The 24,595-nt window shown below is 39.7% G+C and overlaps 2 protein-coding genes across 4 annotated transcripts; one reads left to right on the top strand and one right to left on the bottom strand.

Annotated features, from left to right (window-relative positions):
* The first annotated feature begins 3,024 nt into the window (after positions 1 to 3,024).
* Positions 3,025 to 14,756, top strand: RPS6KB1 (ribosomal protein S6 kinase B1). 2 transcript variants are annotated; one of them, XR_001860931.1, is made up of 14 exons: positions 3,025 to 3,108; positions 3,715 to 3,835; positions 4,180 to 4,248; positions 4,674 to 4,821; positions 5,460 to 5,517; positions 5,837 to 5,937; positions 6,806 to 6,896; positions 7,099 to 7,189; positions 7,478 to 7,585; positions 7,879 to 7,941; positions 8,734 to 8,811; positions 9,980 to 10,273; positions 10,824 to 10,936; positions 11,445 to 14,756. XR_001860931.1 is itself a non-coding variant. In XM_008631092.2 (14 exons), the coding sequence occupies exons 1-14, from the start codon at positions 3,077 to 3,079 to the stop codon at positions 11,680 to 11,682; spliced, it is 1,419 nt and encodes a 472-aa protein (XP_008629314.1). In that variant the 5' UTR covers positions 3,026 to 3,076; the 3' UTR covers positions 11,683 to 14,756. The 2 variants fall into 2 exon arrangements, 1 of the variants encoding a protein (XP_008629314.1); XM_008631092.2 differs by having other exon boundaries at positions 3,026 to 3,108; positions 10,166 to 10,273.
* On the bottom strand, positions 12,056 to 24,226 carry RNFT1 (ring finger protein, transmembrane 1). 2 transcript variants are annotated; one of them, XM_017730963.1, is made up of 9 exons: positions 24,123 to 24,226; positions 22,531 to 22,934; positions 22,126 to 22,202; positions 21,448 to 21,548; positions 20,685 to 20,838; positions 18,912 to 19,070; positions 18,031 to 18,096; positions 17,493 to 17,594; positions 12,056 to 12,136 (listed from the first exon to the last, which is right to left on the bottom strand). In XM_017730963.1, exons 1-9 carry the CDS (start codon positions 24,125 to 24,127, stop codon positions 12,125 to 12,127), a joined length of 1,080 nt encoding a protein of 359 aa, XP_017586452.1. In that variant the 5' UTR covers positions 24,128 to 24,226; the 3' UTR covers positions 12,056 to 12,124. The 2 variants fall into 2 exon arrangements, with proteins under 2 accessions (XP_017586452.1, XP_008629313.2); XM_008631091.2 differs by lacking the exon at positions 12,056 to 12,136 and adding an exon at positions 16,329 to 17,308 and having other exon boundaries at positions 24,123 to 24,221.
* Positions 24,227 to 24,595: the final 369 nt, after the last annotated feature.

Raw genomic sequence — 24,595 nt, 5'->3', positions numbered from 1 at the left:
GGGGCTGCGGGCAGCGCCGGAGCTCTTGCCCGCGGAAGTTCGGCGTTGCGATCCCGGCACAAGCGCCGCAGCGGGGTTTTTTTTTATTATTTATTTATTGTCACATGTCCGAGCGTCAGTGCAGAAATGCCGATCTTTCTGGAGCCGTGTAAAGTCGCTGCTCTCGCGCCAAAATTAAAAGCAGAGGTTTAAAATGCTGCGTTAGGCGGGTTAGCGGCTGTTTGCATCTCGTGCTTTCGTGAGCAGTGCACCTGATAATGTGCGGTTTGCAGTTCGTGATGTTCATCTAGATTCTGTCAAGGCTTTAGGGGATTTTATTGCATCATCTGTTTATGTTTTTCTAGAGCTTCTGTTGCTTTTTGGTGTTGTTTTGTATATCAACCGTTTGCTATTGCTCAAGCGGCCACTGCATTTACGTTCTGCTCTTTAAATACTAATGGCATTTTTGGAGTCTTTGAGATCACGGAATCATAGAACGATTTGGGTTGGAATGGACCTTAAAGATCATCTCAGGCCATGGGCAGGGACACCTTCCACTATCCCAGGTTGCTCCAAGCCCTGTCCTTGGACACTTCCAGGGATGGGGCAGCCACAGCTTCTCTGGCCAACCTGTGCCAGGGCCTCCCCACCCTCACAGGACAGAATTTCCCTCTAATATCTAATCTAAACCGCCATGCTCTTGTAAAAAGTCTCTCTTCGTGTTTCCTGTAGATTCCCTCCAGGTACTTTCCTTCAGGAGATAAGCAGATGTTCTGTTACCTGCATTCCATGTAACCTGTAGAGACGTTGTTTGACAGCTGAAGGCTCGAAAGCTTCTCAACCTGCAGGAAAAGCTCTGTCTGTCAGCTCAATAATCAATGAAACACTTGGCTTTAGAAAACGTTGCTTGCATCACACTGTTAATGCTGCCAAGAACAGGTTCTGAGCGAGGTGGCAAGAAAGTTGAGTTTGTTCTCTCTTGTGTTCCTGTAATTCAGTCTCAGGGAACAATTAAATCATTGTGGATTTTAAAACATTGCCATGACTGGCATTTTTATGGACATTGGCAACCTTGGCTGGTCACAGGTGCCTTTTGGCAAACAGATAAAGGAGGGTGAGAATGGACTTGAGATTAAAACAACTGAACAGCAGGAAATGTAAGAGCAGGCAAGAAGGGGAACATCAGGAATATGTAAGGGGAAAAACATTCCAGTGGAAGGTATCTCCATAGGGTGTGTGTGTCCTGCAAGGATCAGAGAGATGATGTAGCCAGAGCAGTGGAGATCATTAACCTGGGCTGAGCAAGGGGGACACTCAGGACTGTGTTGTCAAATTTCTGGTACTGATCCCTGGTATCTCCCAAAAACTGTGAGCTCAGGAGGAGCCCAGGCAGCTCAGTCATGGGTTTGAATAGGCACAGCCATCCTGGAAAATCTGAAGAGTTGTTTAAAAGGAGTTTCCTCAAAAGCTATGTGGTTGTTTGCACTAATTATTATGGTGAAAGAAGCCTCAGCGTTAATTTAGGTGTTTGTAATGAATGAAACAATGTATGGACTGAAGGGCTGGTGGCTTTCCAGTGCCTCTCTTGGTGTTGCAAAATGAGAAGAAACCTTGAAAAAAAATACCAGAATGGTATCTGAAGTGAGTTTTGGTTAAATTAATACTGAGAATGAAACCCAAAGTTCACAGGAGCAAGAGAAGCACATGTAAACTTTGCCAGAGCCATTGGGTAACAGGAGGAGTTGCTGTGGGAACTGAGGGGTGTTTATTCTCTGTGATGAATTTTTAAAAATTCATTTGTTGGCATCTAAGAGTGTGGTCAAGGGCAGCTTTAGTGGGTTTTGTTGTGAAACATGTCAATAAGCTGGATTTCTATAATAAATGTCAGCAGGAGGACATGAGCTGGCAGCTCTCTGAGCTGGAAACAAACCTGATCTTTTGGACTCCCTAATTGCCTGTGGTGTTAGTAGGTGGAACCAGGAGTTAAATTCTCCTCTAGATCACCCAAAATAAACCAGCCTCTGTAAACTTTAACGTTGAAATGGTTTGGAAGCTGTTGAAAGTTTCAAGTTTTCTTCGGTTAGTGTTTTCACTTGGGTAATATTTTAAAATGCACTCTTTGGCTTGGGCTGATTTTTGCAGATCTCAGTGGTTTTTCTTTTTCTTCTGCCTCTCTGAATTTCACAGGTCACTCAGTATATTTATATTCAGTCTGTAGGTTCCAGGCTGTTCACCACTAACTCGCAGTTGTTATTTTGTGTCCATGTTTTTAAAAATAAGAATGTGAAGGTACAGTCAAGCTCACTAGAAGCTTGCCCATTACATTCTATTTGTATTCATTCCAGCTGTCTGCTTGCTTTGCACTTCTTCTGCCATGTAGAGCCACATTTAGAGGGAGGTATTATCTTGCAGAAGGGATCAGGTTGGAAATTCTTTGAAGAAAATATCTCTTCAGAATTAAACCACATTCCTTAGTGGTAACTGGTTCTGATGCTGAAGTGCAGGAACTTCTTCAATACTGATTATTGGTCAGAAGAGCTGTTTAATACCAAAGTAAAGCCAAATTCTTTCATCACTACTGGGATTTGATTTACCAATACAAAATAATAAAACCTTCTCAGTAGATGATTTGTTTCTAGTGCAGATGAGTCCCAGTTCACAATCCTTATTACTGGTCTAATTTGCATAGTACTGCAATAGGGCTTGAAAATTTCTATGTAAGAGCAATTTTAAAGAAAAATTGCAGTACCTTAACATTTTTCAAGTTCACCTGGGGGTGTGAAGTTGTACCTCTAATATTTAAGTGATTGAATAACAGTGCAGCCAGGTAAGACAGTGGTTCCCTGTGTCACAGTTTGAGACACATGGCAGTACTGCAAATCTTGCACGGAATTTAGTAGATTTTTTGATCTTCTGCTGATAGATTATTATTCCTGACCTGTTTAATTATATACTATGAATTACAATTACGTAGAGATTTTGTCTTTTCAAACTTAAAAAGTTGTAAAACACATCAGTGCATTTATTTTTGACGCTTTCTTTTTCTAATTCATCTTTCTTCTTCCCTTCTCATTCTCAGGGTCAATTAAGTGAGAGCATGGACCATGGAGGAGTTGGCCAATATGACCTGTAAGTTGCCGCTGGAAAATATTCTGTATCATTCATGTTAACTACATATAACTTCTAATTGTGTTACATTGTTAAGGTAAATAGAAAATTTTGTTATTCTGGTTCAATTTCGAGTCGTTTCTAGATGTTCCACTATTTCCTCACATTAAAATTTGTCAACTGTATCTTGAAATAAAAATAATAAAAAAAAAATCTGGTGAAAGTTGCTGTTTGTCTTTTGATCCTTGTTTCTCCTAACAAATCTCTTGTCTTTGAATAATATTTGTAATATGGATATAACGACATAAAACGATACAAAGAAATATCTGAGTCAGTTTGAGGCTTTCATCCTCTAATCTTAATTCTGGTGTAATGCAGAGATGTGCATTAAAATGAAGGGGTTTGAAGGAAATCTTGATACTATAAATCCCCCAAATTTGCAGGTAACCTTTTCTGTGCAAGTTGCAGCTTTGCACACAATAAATAATAATTCCTGTGCTGGGAGTTCTCCAGATCTCCCAGGATGTCACTGTTAGGTGAGACAGACACTTTCCAGGGAATCATTGCTTTCATTTGCTCAGTTCTCAGTACCAGGTAGATTCACACCCTTGTTCTCCTCTTCTGCAGTGGAATGGAACATTGTGAAAAATTTGAGATCTCAGAGACCAGTGTGAACAGAGGCCCCGAGAAGATCCGCCCGGAGTGCTTCGAGTTACTGCGCGTGCTGGGCAAAGGTGGCTACGGCAAGGTCAGAAACCCTCCACAGCACTAAATCCTTCAGGCCCTCAGTGCTCCCTTGCTTTGCTCTGACCTCCCTTTCCCCTTCTCTGAAAAGTTCATTCTGCCAGAGGTAGAATGGGGTAGAACCAAGCCCAGCTGCCAAGGTTGGTGTCATGGGAAGGAGGTCCTGGCAGAGCCTCACCTGCTGGAAGCAGCAGGAAATGTCCCAAACTCCTTCTGCATCCAATCTCTGCTTCTTGCCTTGCAGTTTGGGGGTGATCTCCTCTCTCTCTCTTGCACAACTTTGCTTTTTAACTTGTGGCAGTTAATGCAGCTGAAACACGTGATTGCTGTTGTGTTGGTGTTGTTTAGGTGTTTCAAGTACGAAAAGTAACTGGAGCAAACACCGGGAAAATATTTGCCATGAAAGTTCTTAAAAAGGTAACCTGAATTTCACTACTGTCTGGATCAAAAAAAAAAAAAAAAAAATCTATCCCTCCATTTACCTTTTACAATTATCTAATGATTTAATATCTCTAAAAATAACTATTAGTGTAAATGCAGTTGTTGCCTAGATACAGTTGGAATTAGAATTAAACTTCAAATTTTTCTGTCTGGGTAGTTCTTAGCAGCTCATTTAAATAGGTCAAGAGGTCCCTTCCAACCTAAATTATTGTGTGATTCTATGAAATAAAGACTTAAACTTCTGCAAGAAGCCTCTCATGTAGATACTATGGTGAAATTTAATTTTTTAATGCAGTTGCTCATATGTAGTGTTGGGATTTAATAAACTCAGAATTGAACTCAATATAAAAGTCTGCCTTGTTTAGCATGTTCTTGTGCTCACATATCCCTGCTTTTTGCAGGCAATGATTGTAAGGAATGCCAAGGATACAGCTCACACGAAAGCAGAGAGGAATATACTGGAGGAAGTGAAACATCCCTTCATTGTAGACTTAATTTATGCCTTTCAGACTGGTGGAAAACTCTACCTCATCCTTGAGTATCTCAGTGGTCAGTATATGACATTCTTTTACCTGCTTCTTGGGGTCTTACACAATCAAGAATTTGGGGTTCTTACCCTACAAGTAAAAGGCCAATTAATGATGCCTTGGTGTCCTAAACTGAAACAGGTTTGTATTAAAAAGACATAGAACAACAGAGATAAACTTTCTAATTCAATAAATAAAGAGGAATGAAACATAAAATAGTTGTTTTTCATGACAGTACAGGAGAGGAGGGGTCTTAATACTTTTTCTTCCACTAGATTTGTCATTTTTGTGTGTTACACTTAGGTTCTGTGCAGTCCTACAGAGTTACCTGAGAGTTTAGTCTTTGCAGGTTCTTTGTGACAGAAGGAAGTGTTACCTTCATGCCATGGTTAGGGAAACAGACACAGATCAGAAGCAATTTTTTCAAGCTGTAACAACAAAAAGCAGGGACAGAAATGCTCTTGTTTTTTAAATGCTGATTTTTTTCAGGTTGCTGGAATCCTGAGGGTAGCAGAATAGAGGCTTAGTTGTTTTTTTGTGAAACAGCCCATTGTACAGCAGGCAAAAATACCTATTGCTTATAGTTTTCCTAGAAAATAGACTTTTGACTGACTAAAAATGATACTTTTAATTGAGTATAATTATTTTTCCTCATGACAGGAGGAGAACTATTTATGCAGTTAGAGAGAGAAGGGATATTTATGGAAGACACAGCTTGGTAAGTGAAGCTATTTTTGTAAACTAATAGTTTGGGTTTTTTTCCAAGTGCTAAACTATATTTAACTACTCATTCATTATAGGGTGTAGTGAAAGAGCAGTTCAGTGGGTTTGGGGAGGGTGTATGTGTGCTGTACTCACCAGTTTGTGCTGGTGGAACTCCAGTCTTAGAGCAGAGGAGGGTCCACTGCTGGCTGCTCAGTGAGGCTCTGTCCATAGGGCTGTGGTCAAGATTTGGGGGTTGAAGACTGTGAAAGAGTTGCTTAAGATGCTCTGCATGATTGAATATGTCTGATTTTGTTGCATAAATTCCCTTTCAGCTTCTACTTGGCAGAAATCTCAATGGCACTGGGGCACTTGCATCAAAAAGGAATCATCTACCGGGATCTGAAGCCAGAAAATATCATGCTTAATCATCAAGGTAGAACCCTAGTAATGAGTCAGGCTGCCAGTCCTTTGCAAACAATTCTCCAAAAGGTCACAACACCTCAGTTTTAGGTGAATTTCCTTAGAACAGTGGCAGGGTTGTTACCACTGCTGGGATGAGTGAAGAGCTGCCAGAGCTAACTGCCCTCAAACACAGCCTCCTTGGTTTAATAGGCCACAGCAAGCTCCAAGTTCCATGGACCCAGGCATGTTTTGAGCGGTTGATTTACTATTTCTGCACCTCTGGATTTATTTTCTTCTGCTGGATCATTGTGAAGTAGAATCTGTGACATTTTAGTCCATGGGGATGACTGGTGGTAGGAAAGGCAGTTTGGGTAGGATGCCAAATCATCTGTGGCTGAAATGACTTAGGCAGCAGCTGACACTTCCCACTGACAGCAGTTTCAATTCCTGATTGCACTGTTACAGTGACTGTGTGACACTGATTAGTCTGGCAATCTGTACCACCCAGAATTTTCATGTTTTCTTAAACAACTTATTTACTTAGTCTTTGTACTGAATTATTCAGAGCACTTTACAGTTTGTGGAAGATCGTTCTATGAATTTTGAAGCAAGCAGTAAAATTCAGTAACCTACTTTTTTAGCTAAATAATGCTCTACAGTCTTTAAATACATTTGTCTGTATTTGAACAAGTTTTGGTAGTTTGTCAAGTGGCACTGCTTGGTTTTCTCTGTAAGTTGTTCCGTTTTATGGCTGCATTGCTTTGTCAGATCACTGAAGATGTCTGAAAGTAGTTCAGAGTTATTATATATCCAAGTTAAAAATTCCTAATTTTTTTCAATGTTACTTCTACAAATGGCAGAATTCTGAGAAGCCTTAAATTTGATATATCTAATTTCAGGTCATGTAAAACTGACTGACTTCGGATTATGTAAAGAATCCATTCACGATGGGACAGTCACACACACATTCTGTGGAACAATTGAATACATGTGAGCTGCATGATGAAATACAAAAATATTACTCTGCTCTGGGGGTAATGGCTGCATTTTGCCTTTTTTAACTGATGGTTCATGTGTTCAGTCACTTAGGGCAACTTTACTTGATAAATGGGATTTTGTTTGAAAACTGGCAGTCACAATTCATATTAAGGTTGTTAAAACACTTCCATATTTTTGATCTTTCTGCTTATAGGGCCCCTGAAATCTTGATGAGGAGTGGGCATAATCGTGCTGTGGACTGGTGGAGTTTGGGGGCATTAATGTATGACATGCTGACTGGAGCAGTAGGTGCACAGTTATAATTGCATGTATTTCCTTTTGTAGCTTTTCTGTTTCCCTGTACCCTAACTCAGCTGCATGTATAAATACCTATAATTGTATATATATACACACTGCAAGTAAGAAAGAACCAAAAGATAGCTCTCAAGTTGTGTTGACTACTGACATGAGCTGCTTTAATTAATTTGCAGTAATTTTACCTGCTTTGTAAAAGACTAAAGTGACTTCTGTGTACACAAATAAGAGATCTGAACAAATCCTGTTTTTCCTTCTGTTTCAATGGTGCTTTCCAGCCTCCTTTCACTGGGGAGAACAGAAAGAAAACAATTGACAAGATTCTCAAGTGTAAACTCAACTTGCCTCCCTACCTCACACAAGAAGCCAGAGATCTGCTTAAAAAGGTAGAGTTTTCATGAATGTCAGTACTCCACATGTATGTAGAAAATATAAAATACAATGATACCACTGTGGCTGTTCAGTCCAAGCTTGGTTTATTACTGAATAAGTCACCTTTTTGTTGAGTGGTACAGATAGTGATTTCCCTTGAAAATACAACTGTTTTCAAGTGAATGCAGATTTTTCTGATTGTTCTGTATTCATTCTGTACTCATTGAAGTGATGATTCATGGCAGAACTAGTCTGGTCATAACAGCGTAACTAATTCTGTTTCTTTGGATGTTATTTCGTCATCAAGCTGCTAAAAAGAAATGCTGCCTCACGTCTAGGAGCTGGTCCTGGAGATGCTGGAGAAGTTCAGGTAACTTGAACTTAACTTGAGAATTCTTGAATTACCTCATTGAAAATAAAACAGCTTTGAAGGTACCTCAGGGAAGGAGAGTGTCTGTCTTGAAAGGTAATGAGCAGAAAGGCAGCCACATGTGGCAGCTCATCAAAACCTGAAGGCTTTAAAGCTTAACAAAAGCAGCTGTCTACCTATTTGATAATATGAGATTTGGAAAATAACTTCTATTCTTTAGCTGTGTCTTGCAGTAGATCATTTCTAGTAATTGCACAATGCTAATTGTGCAGCCCTGGAAGACTGAGGATACTCTTAGCAGTCTGATGAAAAACCTGCCAGCCCTTGCATAAGTGCAGCTCTTTGAAGGGAAAAGTGTAGCGTAGATAAATGCTAAGGAAGAGGCTGAGTCCTTGTTGCTTCCAGCTTGACTTTGTTTTTGTGATGACACTGACAAAGTATTAGAGAGTCCTTCATATTTCACAGTTCTGATAATTTGTCATTAATGCAGCGTTTTGTCATGGTTTAACTTTGACAGTTGGAAAATGCAGATGTATTTTGCATGTAAACTGGCTTTTTCTAACACTTCCAAGGAAATGGGGACGTGTTGTCTGACTTGGAGGTGTGATCTCAATTCTCAGCTTTTCCAGCTACTCTGAGGTAGTGCTACAGAATATTTTACACTAGACCCAAATGTGATTTTGGAAAGAAAGACACCAGAAAAAGGGTCTGGATAGAACATGTTAATAGTTAAACTCTGGGATCTGTGCCCTGGAGGCAGGTGCTGACTCTGTGCTGTTGTCACTCCTGCAGGCTCACGCGTTCTTCAGACACATCAACTGGGACGAGCTGCTGGCACGCAAGGTGGAACCTCCTTTTAAACCCTTATTGGTATGTACTGGGAATACTGGGAGACAGATATTCCCTGTGTGCCTTTAGGAAAGCCCTTAATAAAACTTAGAAACATTCACTTTATAAACCAGAGTGCCACTGATTCCTGGTACTTGAGTTACATCAACTCAGGGGACACATTCACTCTTGTCGATTAAAGCTGGCAGATCTGATCTAGCACCTGATCTGCTTCAGTTTGAATTCCTCCTGCTTCTGACCCGTAGGTTAAACAGACCTGCAAGTGCAGTTCACTCTGAGATCAGCTTCTAAACCCTATACAGTAAGTCAGTACTTAGTTTCAACTAAAATAATAGAGTTGCTAAGCAAAAGTAAATTAAATCACCTAATTAAGCATCTTCTGTGTTTGCTTATTAATCTTTACAATGCATCTTGTGCATTATAAGCAGTAGTTAAGAGTTTACCTCAAACCAGTGATGTGATGAACAAGTTTTTATTATCCCATCTTATATTTTGATGGTGTCAGTTTTTCCCTCTGGGTACAATCAGCTACAGCAGCTGTGGGTATTGCCACCTCTGTAATTCCCAGCTACTAAAATTCCACTTTAAGCTGGCTTAAGCATCACTAATGTCAAGCATTCTATAGCATGAGGACTCCAGACCTTTTCCCCCTCCCCCTTTGGAATGAAATTCATAAAGATTCAAGACTGGTATTTCCAAATATTTAACTGAAGATGGTTTTGGGTTTTTCTGTTAGTAGCAATTTTATGGAAGCTTCTTGTAAAAACCAGATGGTTTTTCAACTTGTGCTTCCATGGTTGCATGAAGGCCTGCACAAATGAATACCTGCTGCCTTTCCAGTGACACGAGGGAATGAGAGAAGGGATCTTGGAATTACTGTTATTCTTTGATCAAATGAAACAATCTTCCTCATAATCAGTTATTCCAGAGTTGTCCTCTATCCCTCAGACTATAAACACTTCTGTATCTGCAAAAATGGGACAAAACTATCTGGAGCAGCTTCCTAAAACTAAATAGTTGCAACTGTTCTATACTGGTTGTGACAAGGGCTAAACTTGCGAGAAACTGGCATTGTATTTCTAAAAGTTTTTGTTTGTAATTTGAGAAATTTTTTTTTAAGGCATCTTTTTAATTTGTGTTCCTTTTTGATCCATAATTTTTGCCCCTCCCCCTTGCCTTTATTTCTCAGTGTCAGTGCCCATAGTGACCTCCCACTGGCAGCGACAGGATTCCGACACCACTCCAGGGTTTTACTCCAGCAGAGCTCTGCCAAAAACCTATGGAATGAACTCCACCCAGAGGCTGCACTGCTCACCGCTAAGCCATTTGGTTGATATCTGTAATATAAACCCTTAATCATTTTGTTTTTGCAAAGCAATCTGAAGAGGATGTGAGCCAGTTTGATTCAAAGTTTACACGTCAGACACCTGTTGATAGCCCAGATGACTCAACTCTCAGTGAAAGTGCCAACCAGGTCTTTCTGGTGAGTGAGCCAGGGACAAGTGAGGAATGACTCCGGAGAGAGGGAGGTTTGCTACTGGAAATGGGGGCATTTCAGCTAAGTGCATTCTGTTGACTCCTAACCCTTGAAGCAAACTCTCTAAACCTAAATCCTGTAACAGGTTTGAAGGCTTTGAAAATACTTCGGTTATTGCTGACGTTTTCTTTGTACAGCAGCCAACAAACAGTGCTGCCCATGTGGAATGTCAGCATTCTGATTGAGAGTTGCATTGTGAGCCCTGCACATGGCATTGCTTTCACAGTCATGCAGAGACAACAATGGCCAGTCTATAGAGCAAAATTAATTAAATTGAGTGTGCCTGTGGGAATGTGTGATCTGAGGAGAAATAGCCGGGATGTAGCAACTTCCTAAAGTCCCACTGTTTGCTTCAAGGTGTGACTAGAAGTTCATCTGTCTACATTTACTGTTCTTTTTATAATTTTCCTATAATAATCATATTTTCAGAACTGTATAAGTGATCCTGAATGCAAGCCTTGCCTGTGAGTTGCAGTGCCTTTTTCTTGTTTTGCAGGGTTTTACGTATGTGGCTCCATCTGTACTTGAAAGCGTGAAAGAGAAATTTTCTTTTGAACCAAAAATCCGATCACCTCGCAGATTCATAGGTAGCCCTAGGACACCAGTCAGGTACTTCTTTATCTTCTTTTTCTTTCTTTTGTAATACACTTTTTGACAAGTAGTTGAAATAAGTCTGCACTAGAAATAAAAAATGCAGCCTTGCTTCTGACTAAGCCCAGGACTTCTAATAAAGTGATTCTGTTTTATAAACCACATTATTAAAGACAAATCTATGGTGTTGGGCAGCACAAGAAGTTTTAATTCGTTGCTTTTCAGTGCTGATACAGCCTCAGAGTGGTGACTTTGATACGCCTAAAACTGTTTCAGAACATCCTAAGCACTAAAGAATCCTGTTAGTACAGGAAAACCCCTCTGCAATCACCTCGAAATGAGAGAATTTTACAAGAGACTGTGGTAGAAGCCAGACATGGAAATTTCTCAAACTCCTGGGAGTGGAAGGAAGAATTAGAATTGCTTCTCAATGGGCATTTGAGGCCAGTTTCCTGCAGAGTGAGGGATACACCTTGGTGTGCTGTGTATGTCTCCATCTCTGATTTTTCTGTTTCTTGTTTTAAAGCCCTGTAAAGTTTTCCCCTGGGGAATTCTGGGGAAGAGGTGCTTCTGCCGGCGCATCAAACACCCAGACACCTGTGGAATACCCGATGGAGACCAGTGGAATAGAACAAATGGATGTGACAGTCTGTGGAGAGGCTTCAGCACCACTTCCAATCCGGCAACCAAACTCTGGGCCATACAAAAAACAGGCTTTTCCCATGATTTCCAAACGACCGGAGCACTTGCGCATGAATCTATGACAACACCATTTTTGTAAGCCTTGGAAGGTGGAAAACCAAGAATGGACATGAGCCCCCTTGAAGTTGAAATTTGAGGGCTTGCTTGGTTTACTTTAAAAAAGTGACAGTATCAAAGAGTCGGTCATTGCACAGAGAGACTTGGAAAGCAAAGAAAAATGGATTTTTTTTCCTGTCAATCAATGGTGCATAAAAAAAAAAAACTTTAGCAAATGGTATTGCAGAACTCTAGGCACATCATCTTACTGATTCCAGTGACATCTTCTCACCTTATCAAGGATCTTTCAGCTTGAGAGCTCGAAACTGACAGTATTAAGGGGCAGGATGTTGCTTCAGAATCACTGGTGTAGTCGTGAATGTGTCGAGGAGGGTTGGCCCTTTCACTAGGCAGAGTTTGGAATGCCTGCAGGCTTGCAGCTGAGGGGTAATTAGCATGCAAGCTTCGTTAAGCGGTTTCCTACAATGGGGTGGAATCAAAGAGGAAAGCTAAACTTAATTGGTGTTTCACATTCAAAACATAATGAGTTTTTTTTATATATATATATAAAAATATATATTTTTCAAATAGATTTTTTGATTCAGCTCATTATGGAAAGTATCCCAAAATGAAAAAGGCAAACTTAATTGGTTGCTGTGAAGAAAGTTCAAGGCTCTAGTTCTGATTCTCCTCCTCATGAACCAACATCAATAAGTGAATCACTTGCTGACCAGCCTGGCAGTGTGGGGTGGGAGAGAACTGTTTCCCTGCTTCCCCAGCTGACATCCCTGTTTGTCCCTGCAAAGACAAATGGATCTAATCAAACAGCAGTGCTGCTATGTTCTAGGCTTAACTGGAAGCCATGGGCTCACACACGTCCTGCTTATTTCATCCCTGTCCTCAGCAGACATTTCACTGGGAAACATCACTTTTGTACACGCTGGTCCTCAGCTGGGCACAGCTGAGCAGCTCAGATTCTTACCCACAGAGAGATCAACAGTGCAGCAGAGCACAAGGTCAGTAGAAATCTCTAGGAAGTACCACAGGAAACACAGACAAGTCCTCCAGAGTATAAGGAAATAAATATTTTTGTAACCAGTGGGTAAGAATTTGAGGATTTTTTTTATTATTATTATTAATAATGAAATTTTGCTTATGGTAGTTCCCTGCCATTATACATTTCTAAATTTATCAACATTTTTTTCTATGCTGGGGCAATAAATTTGCTGATTGTATGAGAAAAGTGTTCAATGGCCTTTCAGTGAATGTCTTCCACAGTGGGTCAGAACTTTAGCAAACTTTAATTTAGCAAACATGTTCTTAAGGACACTATTTATGTTTTTAAAATTGTCACGATCTGTACAACTGACTTACAGGTACAAAGAATAAAATAAAGGTAAACTTTACCTTACTTTAAATACTTCCTGCCTTAAAGAGAAAGCATTTCCATGAACATAGCTGGTGAAAGGGTTAATATCTGCAGAGCTTTACCCTAGAGTTAGAGTGTGGATGGTGTGTGCGTGTGTGTGGAGATGATCATGCAGCTGCATACAAGTCCTGTCACTTTTTGCCTGCCACACGTTGCATTATCTTTAGTCAAACTGTGCAAAGTCTACTTCTGGTGTTTCACAACAGTAGGGATTTTTTAATTCTAGATTCTGCTTACTCTGTGGATACTGAATCTTTTTGAGCCATAGGATCCAAGCCATAAAACTCTCTCTAAGCATTGAATCCAATCACAGTGCTCTTTGCTAAAATTGGCAAGGCAGAAGGATTCAGCGATACCTTGATGTTAACAAAGAACCAACAAAAAAAAAGGTTATGATTGAACAAAAATTAGTATTTTTTTTTTCCTTCTTGATAAGCCTTTTGTTGGAAAACTTAGGGGTTTTTTTTTAGTTTTAACAGGAAAATCAAGTTACCTTACAGTGACATACTGGAAGATTGCCATTGTTCAGTTGGTGACGTGGCCACGGGTGATTTTGTGGAACCAAAATCCAGGTGTTCAGGAGTGTTTGCTTTGGGCCTGTCTGCAAACACACAGCACCTGGACTTTCCTGACATTCACTGAGGATAAAGGAACTTGGTTTAAAAAAAAAAAAAGAACTTTTTAGAGGCAGATCTCTCTTGATCCTAGTTACAGCTAACAGTTACTTTTTGCTTGACTGGATAGAATTGTCCAGTGGAATTGATTTACTGGCTGGCAAGAATGGCAAGAGTTGTTTGTCTGAGTTCACTGATCAATTACAAATCCCACCATTGGTTTTCCGAGGAAATTTCATGTACTGTCAATGTTTCATCCCGTAGATTCTAAGTTGAATTCCCTACCATAACTGTGAAACTTTTGGAGTGTGACTCAGACAGCAAGCACACACTATGCAATATGGTTTATCCTGTATTTATTTGTAAAAATATCAGACATAGATCCTCTATATATATATATAATAGTGTCAAAATTACTAGTTGTGAACTAAGGGGAGTGGAGTTCTAGCTCCTGTCTGGCTATTTCAGATAAGTGCAGAATGCATTGAATATTGGAGAGCTTAACAAGTGCTTTCTTTTGTTCATTTAAAAATGTCTTAAATTTTTCATTAGAGTATAGAATCTTATTTTTTTTATTTTGTACAAGGTGCGCTTTTTTAATTATAATCACTGAAAAATTCACTATAATTTGATTTTATAGGATTTTTGTAGCATTACAAAAATATAGTAAAACTGAGGTTAATACCTGTTGTGGCTAACCATATAAAAGTATTAAATCTTAAACTTGAACAAAAGTCATATTTTTTTTTACTAGATGTTAAATAGGGAAATATTTTGTTCTGCAGGTCATTATCAGAAAAGGTTTCTAGGTCAGCTGTGTTACCAGCAGTTTTCCTTTTTCCCATTTGATGCAGAAGCTATTCTGGTATAAGATATTCAGAATTCCATAATTTTTCTCTGTGGGAGTGATGCATACATTTGACGCCATTCGTGTACTAAATTGTAATTTTGGGAATGCTGGAATAATTCCTACCAAGACTGTCTTAATTGTGCCATCTGACATTTGAATGTCATCCTGGTATTAGCTCATAATAAAAGATAAAAATCAACGAGTCAATTGTTCTTTTGAATATCGCTTTTTTTTTCTTTGCTGTGTTGTTTAAAAGCTGAACTTCTGGAGAACATTTGAGTCCACTCTAAGTGTACAGTTGAAGTTTATTTTGGGTCAGTTCTCTTTTTAATATTAACTTCCAATCAGTTCTCAGTGTTAATCAAAAAGTGCATCAAACATTGAGGGAAGCTGTTCTGGTTTTAGGGCAGATGTTTGGGGTTTGGTTGGTTTATTTAAGTTCTGTCTCTACAGCAGGCTCATTGCTGTTTCATTTTCCGAGTTCAGAAGGAAATCCATTATCCAAAGGAGAAGTCATTAAGAACAAGGCAAATTACTTGAATATTTTTCCTGCAGATCCAGTTCCCATGTATGAACTTCTCCAGTTGTTCTCTTCTAGACTAAATCCATCTGTAGCTGTCTGCAAGAACACCCTTGAGCTGCCTTAGCAGAAACAAAGGTAATCCCTGTCCTGGTTTTCATCTCTCACAGTTTACTGGAACTAAACATCCTCAAGTGCTAAACAAGGTGCACGTGAATAGCAACTAAATGCAAATTTAAACATATGTTAATCCAAGTGACCGATTTCTTTTTATTTTAGGGAGTGGGTAGGCCCTAAGTATAACAGTAAACGTGAATCATTGTCTTTCCTGAGAGCTCTGAAAGGGAGGCAGGAGGAATTCCCTTAGAACTTTAAGGATCTGAGAGGTCCCTTCTGGTTCTTTCCCCTGGATTCTTGGGCTTTAAAAAGTGGCTGTTGGTTGTCATTTGTCACCTTGTGTGTCCCTGCACACTCAGGCCTGCTGGGTGTCTGTGTGTGGCAAGCCCTGGCCTGGCCTGGATCAGGAGTTCCATTTCTCACTTTCTTCCCTCTGTAACTGAGAATGACCTGTTTCATGTATGAAGTGTAAATCTAAACCACTTGATAAAAATCTCTTTTCATTCTTGGTTTTTTAATAAAACATGTTTGTTAATATTACTGGGTTTGGATAAAAAAATCAACAGAAAGAGAGAAAGAAGAGAAACTGTTCCCTGATCCCTGTTTTTGACCAGTCTCCACACTTACTCCAGTTGTTAGTACAATGTTCTAGACAAAGACCAAAGGATGAGGGTTGACTCAAAGCACTGTTTGTTGTGCTCCATGGAATAATCCTGGTGAGCTTTACAGGCCAGATGTAAATGACATTTCTTAGCTCGAATCTGCTATCTCCTTAGATTTTTATTCTGAATACTGGATTCTGCCCTTGGAGCTGTACCTTTAAGGGTATTCAAGTAAGTGTTTCACTTTTTAATTGTTTTTCTTGAATTTACAAGTTTTCTAAATGTCTTCAGGCAAGACAAGCTCAACTTAATGGTAACTGAATGTAACTGTCCTGTAACAGAATAATTGAGTGATGTTTTCAGTCTTATCTGAATAGCAAAGGGAAAAAAGAAAATCAGGGAAGAAAGTGAGGTTATACAGAAGTTAGTGCTAGAAATTACATAAAAACTGATCATGAATAAATTGCATAATTTAAAGGGGTTTTGTTTCCTTTAACAAGAAAAATATACCTGGCAGTGAGCAGTTGTTACGTGCTTACGTATGACTTAATACCAAAACAATAAGAAATCTTTCTTTATTCAACATGCATCAAACAAATAGATTCAAATGCATTTATTCTCTCTGATTTTTATGCAAACTACAAATTGCAAATAGAGTATAAAATAGATTCTCCCCTGTAAGAAAATCTGGTTTCTGTTATGACAAAAATATAGTATTAAAGATTTCTTTTTAAAATACCAGCTTTATAAAATGCTAAGTGAAAAACTAACATCAGTGGTTGGTTTAAAGCCAAAAGATTAAGCCAAGGATCCATTAGAAGCCCACAAGAACCTAAAGGGGAAATGCCTTATTCTTGTGCTTATCTACAGATGCAGGGACAAACAGATGCTGTTCCAGGTGCACTAATAAGCTCATTTCTCTCATTTACTGGGTAGGCATTAAAGATCTTTAATGCCAAGAGTGACAAGCAGCTCTAATTCTCACTGTAGTCCAGAGTATAAAATTTGCTCACAATTGTAAGAAAATCAGTAGGTTGACCTTTTGGGTTGAGTTGTGTTAGAAGGATAAATGCAGTTTAGTACGGTCTGGAACCCTATTAAACTTTAAAATAAAATGTTGAATTAAGAAATAATGCAGCATGTTTCAAGGATTTGACTGTTTCCTATGAGAATCACAAGAGAAGCAATGCTGGCTTTTCAACATTCATTCTGAAAACTTAAGTTTTCTCTACTTAAAAAAGGTCAAGTTACCATTTTCTGCACTGTTTAAAATCCTGGAACGTTTCAGAGAAGCATGAATTTGGAAACTCTTTCCTTGTGCCACCTACAATTTAATCTGCAGTAAACTGAAAAACCTTAGTACGAACAAAGTTGTTTGATAAGCTTTAGAAAATCTGTAGATGCATAGATGTGGCTCCATCCTTCCACTTGTTAACATGGTCTGAAATAACAGTTCTGCAGAGTGGACAGGTTTTTTCTCTATTAAACCATAAAGAGATGCATTCTTCACAAAATGTGTGCTGTAATGAAAAGAATGACAGCTTAGAGCTTCTAAGCTCTTCCATTTATAAGGTTGTATATTATTTGTACAGTGCAATTTCTAAAAATCATCATACACTCATCTAATTTTATGCCATTTTGTTTACCAGTTGTTTAAAATACTCTTTAATTTTCACAGAAAATATTTGGGATTATGTGTATTACCTGACAGATCAGCAGAATAGGCTTCTGAAATTCAGCTTGGCAAATGGAACAAATATCATCAGATTCAGAGCACTGTCTCTTGCTGGCTGGCACCCCATAGTGCTGTAAAACAAAGGATTTTCAGCAAATATTAATTTTGAGGGGGATGAAAAAGCCAAACCCAAATACCAAGTCCGAAAGGAATTTGGAATAAGGGCTGCTGTGTCAGGGAAGCTTAAATCCCTAATCCAAGGAAACATTGCTAATTTTTAAAGTAGAAGCAGGACAAAAAGGATTATTTCACATCCTTTTATCTGAAGGGATGTGCAGAATAGATTTTTTTTTTTGGTGGGTGATTTTGTTGTTGTTCAGGTGACAACATTTTCATGCAGTCAAGATATTCAGACTCTGAAATGGGAGAATGAGTATACAGGGTTTAATTTAAAAATGCATTTGTTTATTGCTAGAACAATGCGAAGGAATAGGAATGAGGAATTTCTAGAAGGATTTTCACTTAAATTGGGGTTATGATTTTGTCGTAAGAGAATTCAGTACTCACTGGGCGTGTAAAAAATATCCGTAGGACCTGCCTGAAGTTTCTCCATTGTCCAAAAAAGTTCAAAAGCTGAAATGGAAAAGAAAACTTATGCAGTATTTTTTCCACTGTGAACTAAAAAGCTTCCAAGGTTTTGATTCCAGCACTGGAGGTCTCATTGCTGGTTGGAAGTTGGAAGGAACATAAGCACAGCTATAGTTCAGACTGACCCTATTTTAAATGTTTGATAGGTAACCAAACTAAGAATTTAGGCTGAAGTTCTTCCTAGTGGGTGTCTGGTTTTTGAAAGTGTTGAGGTTCTGAAATGAAGCACTGGAGTGCAAATGTATCAGCATTAATATCATATCTGCAGTGGTCTTGAGTCCTGTAATTAAGGTACCAGAGCATGGTGATGTTTTGGTCGTGTTCAAAGCCAAACTTTTCCCAAGTCTGTTTATATATGGGGCAGATGAGCTCTTTGGAGAAGCAGAGAGCCAGTATGAACACATTGAACTTGCTTAGCATCACACAGGATACTCCAACAGAGAGGATTTCATTTCCTGGTAAATGGTGATTCTTTTAGCTGGTAATTCTATCTTTATTTTTCCAAGTTCTTTTCCTCAGTATCTGCTGATGGTCTGATCAGTGTCTGATGTAAGCAGACCTATGGTAGCAGTGTCCTTTGCTTTGCAATCCCAATCCATGGCCAGAAAAAGATGATTTTGAGTCCTGAGGCAGTTTTCCTGGAAGGCTGCATCAGTAAAACTGAAGCACCAAGTTGCCAGTGAATTCAGAGGGGAACTTTCAGAAATGTGTTGTGTCTGTAACCCTCCAGTGATTATTCCTGCAGAACAATCACTTCAGAAGTTTCTGTGAAGTTTGAGAAGAGTATGAAGCTTCCATACCTTGAGGATGAGGTAGAGAAGGCCCAGCAGAATCCCAAGGGTCCATCCCAGTGCAGTGTCCAGCTCCCCATAGGCAATGAGATAACGGAACCAAACTGGTATGGGGACAAACATACGGTAATACTGGCAGAGTTCTTCTAACAGCATGTACCAGTAGCCCTAAGCAAGACATGCAAAGGAATAGCTCAAGATTTAAAACACAAAGGATTTGCAAAATACACAGAAAAGATGCATTGTTATTCTTTTGAGTAGCTGCTTCTCGTAATGAAACAAATGTGAAGCACAAAAAAAATGATCAGAGGATGAGTTTCACCACAAGTGTCCAAGTAACAGTAACAGAATTCATTGCTGAGCTGCAGAAAATCAATTAATAGGCTGAATTGGGATGGCTTGGCAGATGCCTACCTGCTTAACAAGGCTGTCAGACTTAATTTCACAAGCATTAAAAAAGGTAAAGTTAAATGTAAAAGGAGAATAACACAAATTTGGTCACATAGATCAGTTTGTCGTGAGCCAGAGTTGTGTCCTGCACTCAGGGTTAAAAAATGAGAGTAAGGCCCATTCTTTTATTAATAAACATAAATTACAAACTCTTTTCCTGTAAACATTGTTTCATGCCTAAAAAACCCCTCACCTTGTGACAGTAAACTCCTTTAAGGATGGGGTGATATAAAAACTGGGGGGGCAGGAGAGAAGCATAGGGGAGCTGGATTGAACCAGAGTTCAACACCCTAGAATTAGTGAATAACAAAACACAAGTGTCCTGCACAGAACACTGTGTGTGTACATGTATAATCATAAGTATTTAGCTTAGCTTTTAAGGAAACAAAAGTTTTAAGAAAAACTGTATTTGTAACTCTTTCTATATTGTACTCTGGATAATGCCACAATCTGCCACTATTGACTAGATTTCCTTCTTTATTTTAGCTACAGTTGGTGTAATGGAATTTTCAGTAACTTTTTTTGCATGTTACATCACTAGCTGTAAAAAAAAATAGAGATCTTGATTATAAATCAGTATTTAGAGAAGCCAGTTGTACCTGAGAAGAACTTGTTCTGGTACATTATAAGAGATAAAAACGTCTCAAAACATTCTGTTCAAATGCTACCACATCAAAGTGTACTTGTTAATTTATTTTTTCTGAACCAGCACTAGTAGTTGCAGTTTTAAGATAAAATGTAATTGGTTTTGCCTGCCTCACCTCGGGAAGCAGATAAATAAACCACCAGTGAGTGTAAGCTTCTGAGAAAATTATTAAACCTCACTGATTTGAGAAGTTAAGCTATGAATCAAATTCCTTCATCTGACACAAATATTGCCTAAGTTTATTAACAACAAAGAAAATTCAGGATTATTTTTGAAGAGACAGAATAAAACAGCTGTTTGCATATGCAGATCTTAAAATCTTCACAGTTCTTGTTGAGCATGTACAAAATTTGCTGTGCTCCAGCTGCTCCAGGCCAACTGCCCGTGTACACATTCCTACAGAGCAGAAAATAAAAGGTTTCTTCAACCCCCAACTTGGAGACAGAAATAAATCCATTTATCCAATGATATAATACAAGCAATTGTTTCAGATCAGACTGAAAACCTTTTTTAGCACCAAGCAGAGAAGAACATGAAATCCACAGGGTTTTCTTGCCCATGGTGAAGTGGTGGATTATATACAGACATTTAATTAAAGATTTTTCTCTGGGTAGAATTTAATAATTAGTTACTTTTACTGTAAGAGAATCTTCACAAGGAAGCAAAACTATAGCTGGTTTCCTTACCTTGGATTTAAAGGACATGATAAAAGAAGGCACCAGGAGAATAAAGCACTTCAAGCCCATGAAGAGGAATTTCAGAATAAAGTCTGTGACTCCCACAATCCAAAGCACCTCCCAGAAGTTCGTAAAATCCACAGTGGGGCTTAAGAAGATTAAGCTACAAAAAGAAGTATCAGAAGTTACTGGAGCACCCTCTTTAGAGGAAACTGTAACCTGAGCTTATCACAGCATGTTTAATTAAAAAAGGAAACCTGGTTTACACAAAAGGAAAACATCTGCTAAGAAAATGAACTGTAAATGGATCATTGAGGATCTCTGACAACTTTTCCATCTTGGAACCTTTGCTGTATCTCCACCACAGCCTCCATCCTCCAGAGCTCAGTTTGCTGTCTCAGTTTGACACTTAGCCTTTGATTTCCAGCCAAGGCTGCAGCTACAGAATGGTCAAGGGGGGGAAAATCAATTAGAGTCATAAACTCCACAGAGCCCCAGGATGCCACGTTTGGTATTCCCAAGGGTCAGAGCTGGGAATCAAACCCAGGAATGTTCTCTGTGGTACAGTAGTGCCATTAAGTCGAGTATGGAGTCTAGGAAATTCCAACACACTTTTTCTAAGGACAGCACCTGTTGAGTTTGGCAGAAGAGGAGGAATGGAGATTAAAGTGAAAGAGAAACCAATGCCACAATTAAAGAAAAACGGCAGATGAAGTGTCCCCAGTTCACGTCTGAGTAATTTATGGTGGGGTCAAGCTGTTTCTCTACTTACCTGTGATACAAGGACTGAGAGTGGAAGGTGTAATACAAGAGGAGAGATGATCCACTTAGGTAGAGTAGTAACCAAGTGCATTGCAACTTGGAGCACCGTTCCTGCAAGGTAAAGACACATCTGCAGTCCCTGCCTCAGAATCAGTGCTGAAATACATCCCCAAACACCAAGTATGTTGCAACTGAGCAATTACTACCAGAGGACTTTATCTTAGTGGGTTTAGACCCCATAAAATAGGAGAACTCCATGGAAAAGCAGTAATTTCAGGATTTTCAACCTACCAATTTCTAGGTGTACCAAGGTTTTTTCTGAAGACAACCAAAACCCACCCCACTCTGAAAAAACAACAGGCTTCCCTTAGGCAGTGAACACAGAGCTGAAAATTTAAACTGTCAACTGCTATTCCATTCCACAAATACAGTTAAGAAGTTAATCCATAACTTAGGAAAAAGTGATTTCAGTAGTCAGAGGGGAAAAAAATCACCCTCTTGAATTTTGCAAACCTTGTTATCTGAGAAGCTCCCCTGTACAGAAGCATTAAGACTGTACTTCCATCTCGATACCTAATATTATTAAGTAAATAAAACACTATCTCCATTCACATTTCTTTCAAAAATGGATTAATTTGTTTAAGTCTTGGGAAACTTAAAGAATTTTGTTGCATGGGGTGATACTTACTCTCAGAAAAACCTGATTTACTATGCTTTTGTTTGCATACGCGTAAGTTGTTAGCAGCCCAATTCCAAGAGAAATGCCTATTAGGAAAATAGCATCAGTTATAAACATGAAAAGGAAAAAAAAAATCACTGAACTGGGTTAAAAAGCAGCCACTTCTAATATGTCTTTGTAATTAGAATTAATAGCTCAGACTCTCAAGCCAGGATAATTAAGCACATTGTACATATGCCAGCAAAGGAAACAGAAGCCAGTGAAATGTAGTTTAGTAAATCTCTCTGATGAATAAAGCAAATAAAAATAAATCTAAAAATAAATTGAATTACATTTCAGGCATGGTTATTAGTATATTTCTTGGTGGGGGGGAGGAGGGTCTGTTCCCTCAGAGCTGATTTTGTTATACTCTACCAGTTATGTGCTGCATGAGCAGTTTGACACACAGGATCAGGAGATAGGGCAGGCTCTTGTGCAGCCACTGCAGGAGATACCGCAGCTCCGACAGGGAGCTGCTGCCCTGCTCCTCCGGGTCTGGAGCGGCATCCTCGGGCCCTCCTGCTTCCCCATGGGCGTGCCCGTGGGAGCGGCTCTGGGAGCCCTGCCTGGAGGCCCGGGAGGTCGCGTTTTCCCTGGATTCCCCCGCGCTGGAGCTCAGCTGGATGCGCACGTCCCCTGTGCTGGAGTGGCAGGAGCCCTCTCCCGACAGCCTCGGCGAGGAGGAAGAGTCATCAGCGCTTCCCTGGATGCTGTGGAGATGAGCGCAGCTGGGTTGCATGGTGGGGTCTTCTCCTGGAGTTTTTTCTAATTTGTGTCTCCTAGAGCAGGATATCAAAAGGAACAGATGAAGAAAGAGAGAAATAGTTCAGGAAAATAAAAATAATCTAACAGGTTGTACTGAGTGATTGCACAAAGGTTAAGATGCTCCGAGATACTGCCTGAGTTTCACATCCTGTCTCCACAGGACAACCTCCTGTGTCCCATATTAAAATGATTTCTTTTCCTCTATCCCAGCCTGTAGTAACCTGGCTGCCTTAGGAACAGCTAAAAGTGCAAATCAGAACATCAAAAGCTGCTGCACAGGAGACCAGCACTGGCTTGTATGGGAGAGATCTTGGAAGTGCTGCATAATTTCACAAAGATAGAAACAGCAGTGGGCCAGAAAAGGAGCAAACACTGATGGGAAGGAAGCAAGGAGCACATTTCCATGCATCCATTAATTGATGAGCACTGGTTCAGACACGTCCAGTCAAAAGCCAGTGCATGCTCAAAACTGAGGGCCATTATGAGATTAATGAGATTATCCTGTCTGGGGAAGGGAGCAGAACCAGGTTAGGCCATTTTCTAAGAAGCATTTAAGAGTGAAAAATGAAATGCAGCCAAATGAGGTCTGATTTATCTTTCCTTTGGCATCTTTTGGATGTCTTCTGGGCAGTTTTTCACTTCTGTGTCAGTCTTTGATCAAATAGGGTTAAATCAACTTCTCTGGACTGGTGTGACATCAGAGTAACGATTTTGGAGAATGCCTTGAAGCTGGATTTGGCACCAATACTTGTCACTATGGAGTAATATTGAAACACTGAGAATTTTGTTACAATCCTTTCCCTATTGTTCAAACTCTTACAGATTCCTCTTTGACATGTTTTGTTGGGGTTTTTTTCACAGCTAGTTTCACTGGGGATACAAAAAGGTTAAAGCAAAATTGGTTTTGCACAGCAAAAAGTTCTTGATGCGTTTGCACAAACCTCAAATTTTTTAGCCTTTAAAATGAAGATAATATTCAAGAGTAAAACCATTTAAACATATGGATATGAGAACTTAGTACTATTTACAAATGCTGCTCCTACTACTATTTTTTTGTTGTCCAAAGATGACATCATTCTTCAAACCAGCCAAAATCCTCTTATTTCTTTTGCACATGAATAAAGCCAATGAACTGGAGATGGTATTGACTGTGTAAACAGTGTTACTGAGCGATGTTTTAAGAGGAAGAAATAAAAAACCACCTCATTTGCACTGCAGTTGGTGTTTTGAGGCCGGGTTCTGCAAGAACTGACAGCTTGGTGTTTAAAAAGCCGGAGCTGGAGGATCGCAGCCGCCCCTGGCACGGCGCCGAGCAAACTTTCAAATCACCGAGTTATTAAATGGGATTTCAGAGAAGACTCCCGCACGCACCCAGATTTTGTTCTCCCCCCACACAAAAAATAAGCTAAAATCAGCTAAAATAAGGCGCTTGGTAAAGGCCCTTCGAACATTCCCTGTCTCTCCCGGGGCCGTTGCTTCCCCCGCGCTCCGGGAGCTGCTCCCGCACCTCGCCGGGACCCCCGGGAGGCTTTGAAACGCCAGGAACTCCCCAGGAAGGTTTGCACCGGGAACCCCTCGGTTGGGTTTGTACCGCCGGGACCCCCGGGACCCCCGCACAGGGAAGGAAAGGATGATCCCGCAGCCGCCCCCCCGTGTGCCCCTTCCCGCCCTGCGC

This window comes from Corvus brachyrhynchos, unplaced genomic scaffold (assembly GCF_000691975.1).
Source record: "Corvus brachyrhynchos isolate BGI_N302 unplaced genomic scaffold, ASM69197v1 scaffold283, whole genome shotgun sequence".
In the NCBI taxonomy this organism is placed as follows: domain Eukaryota; kingdom Metazoa; phylum Chordata; class Aves; order Passeriformes; family Corvidae; genus Corvus; species Corvus brachyrhynchos.
This window is presented reverse-complemented; position numbering and strand designations above follow the sequence as displayed.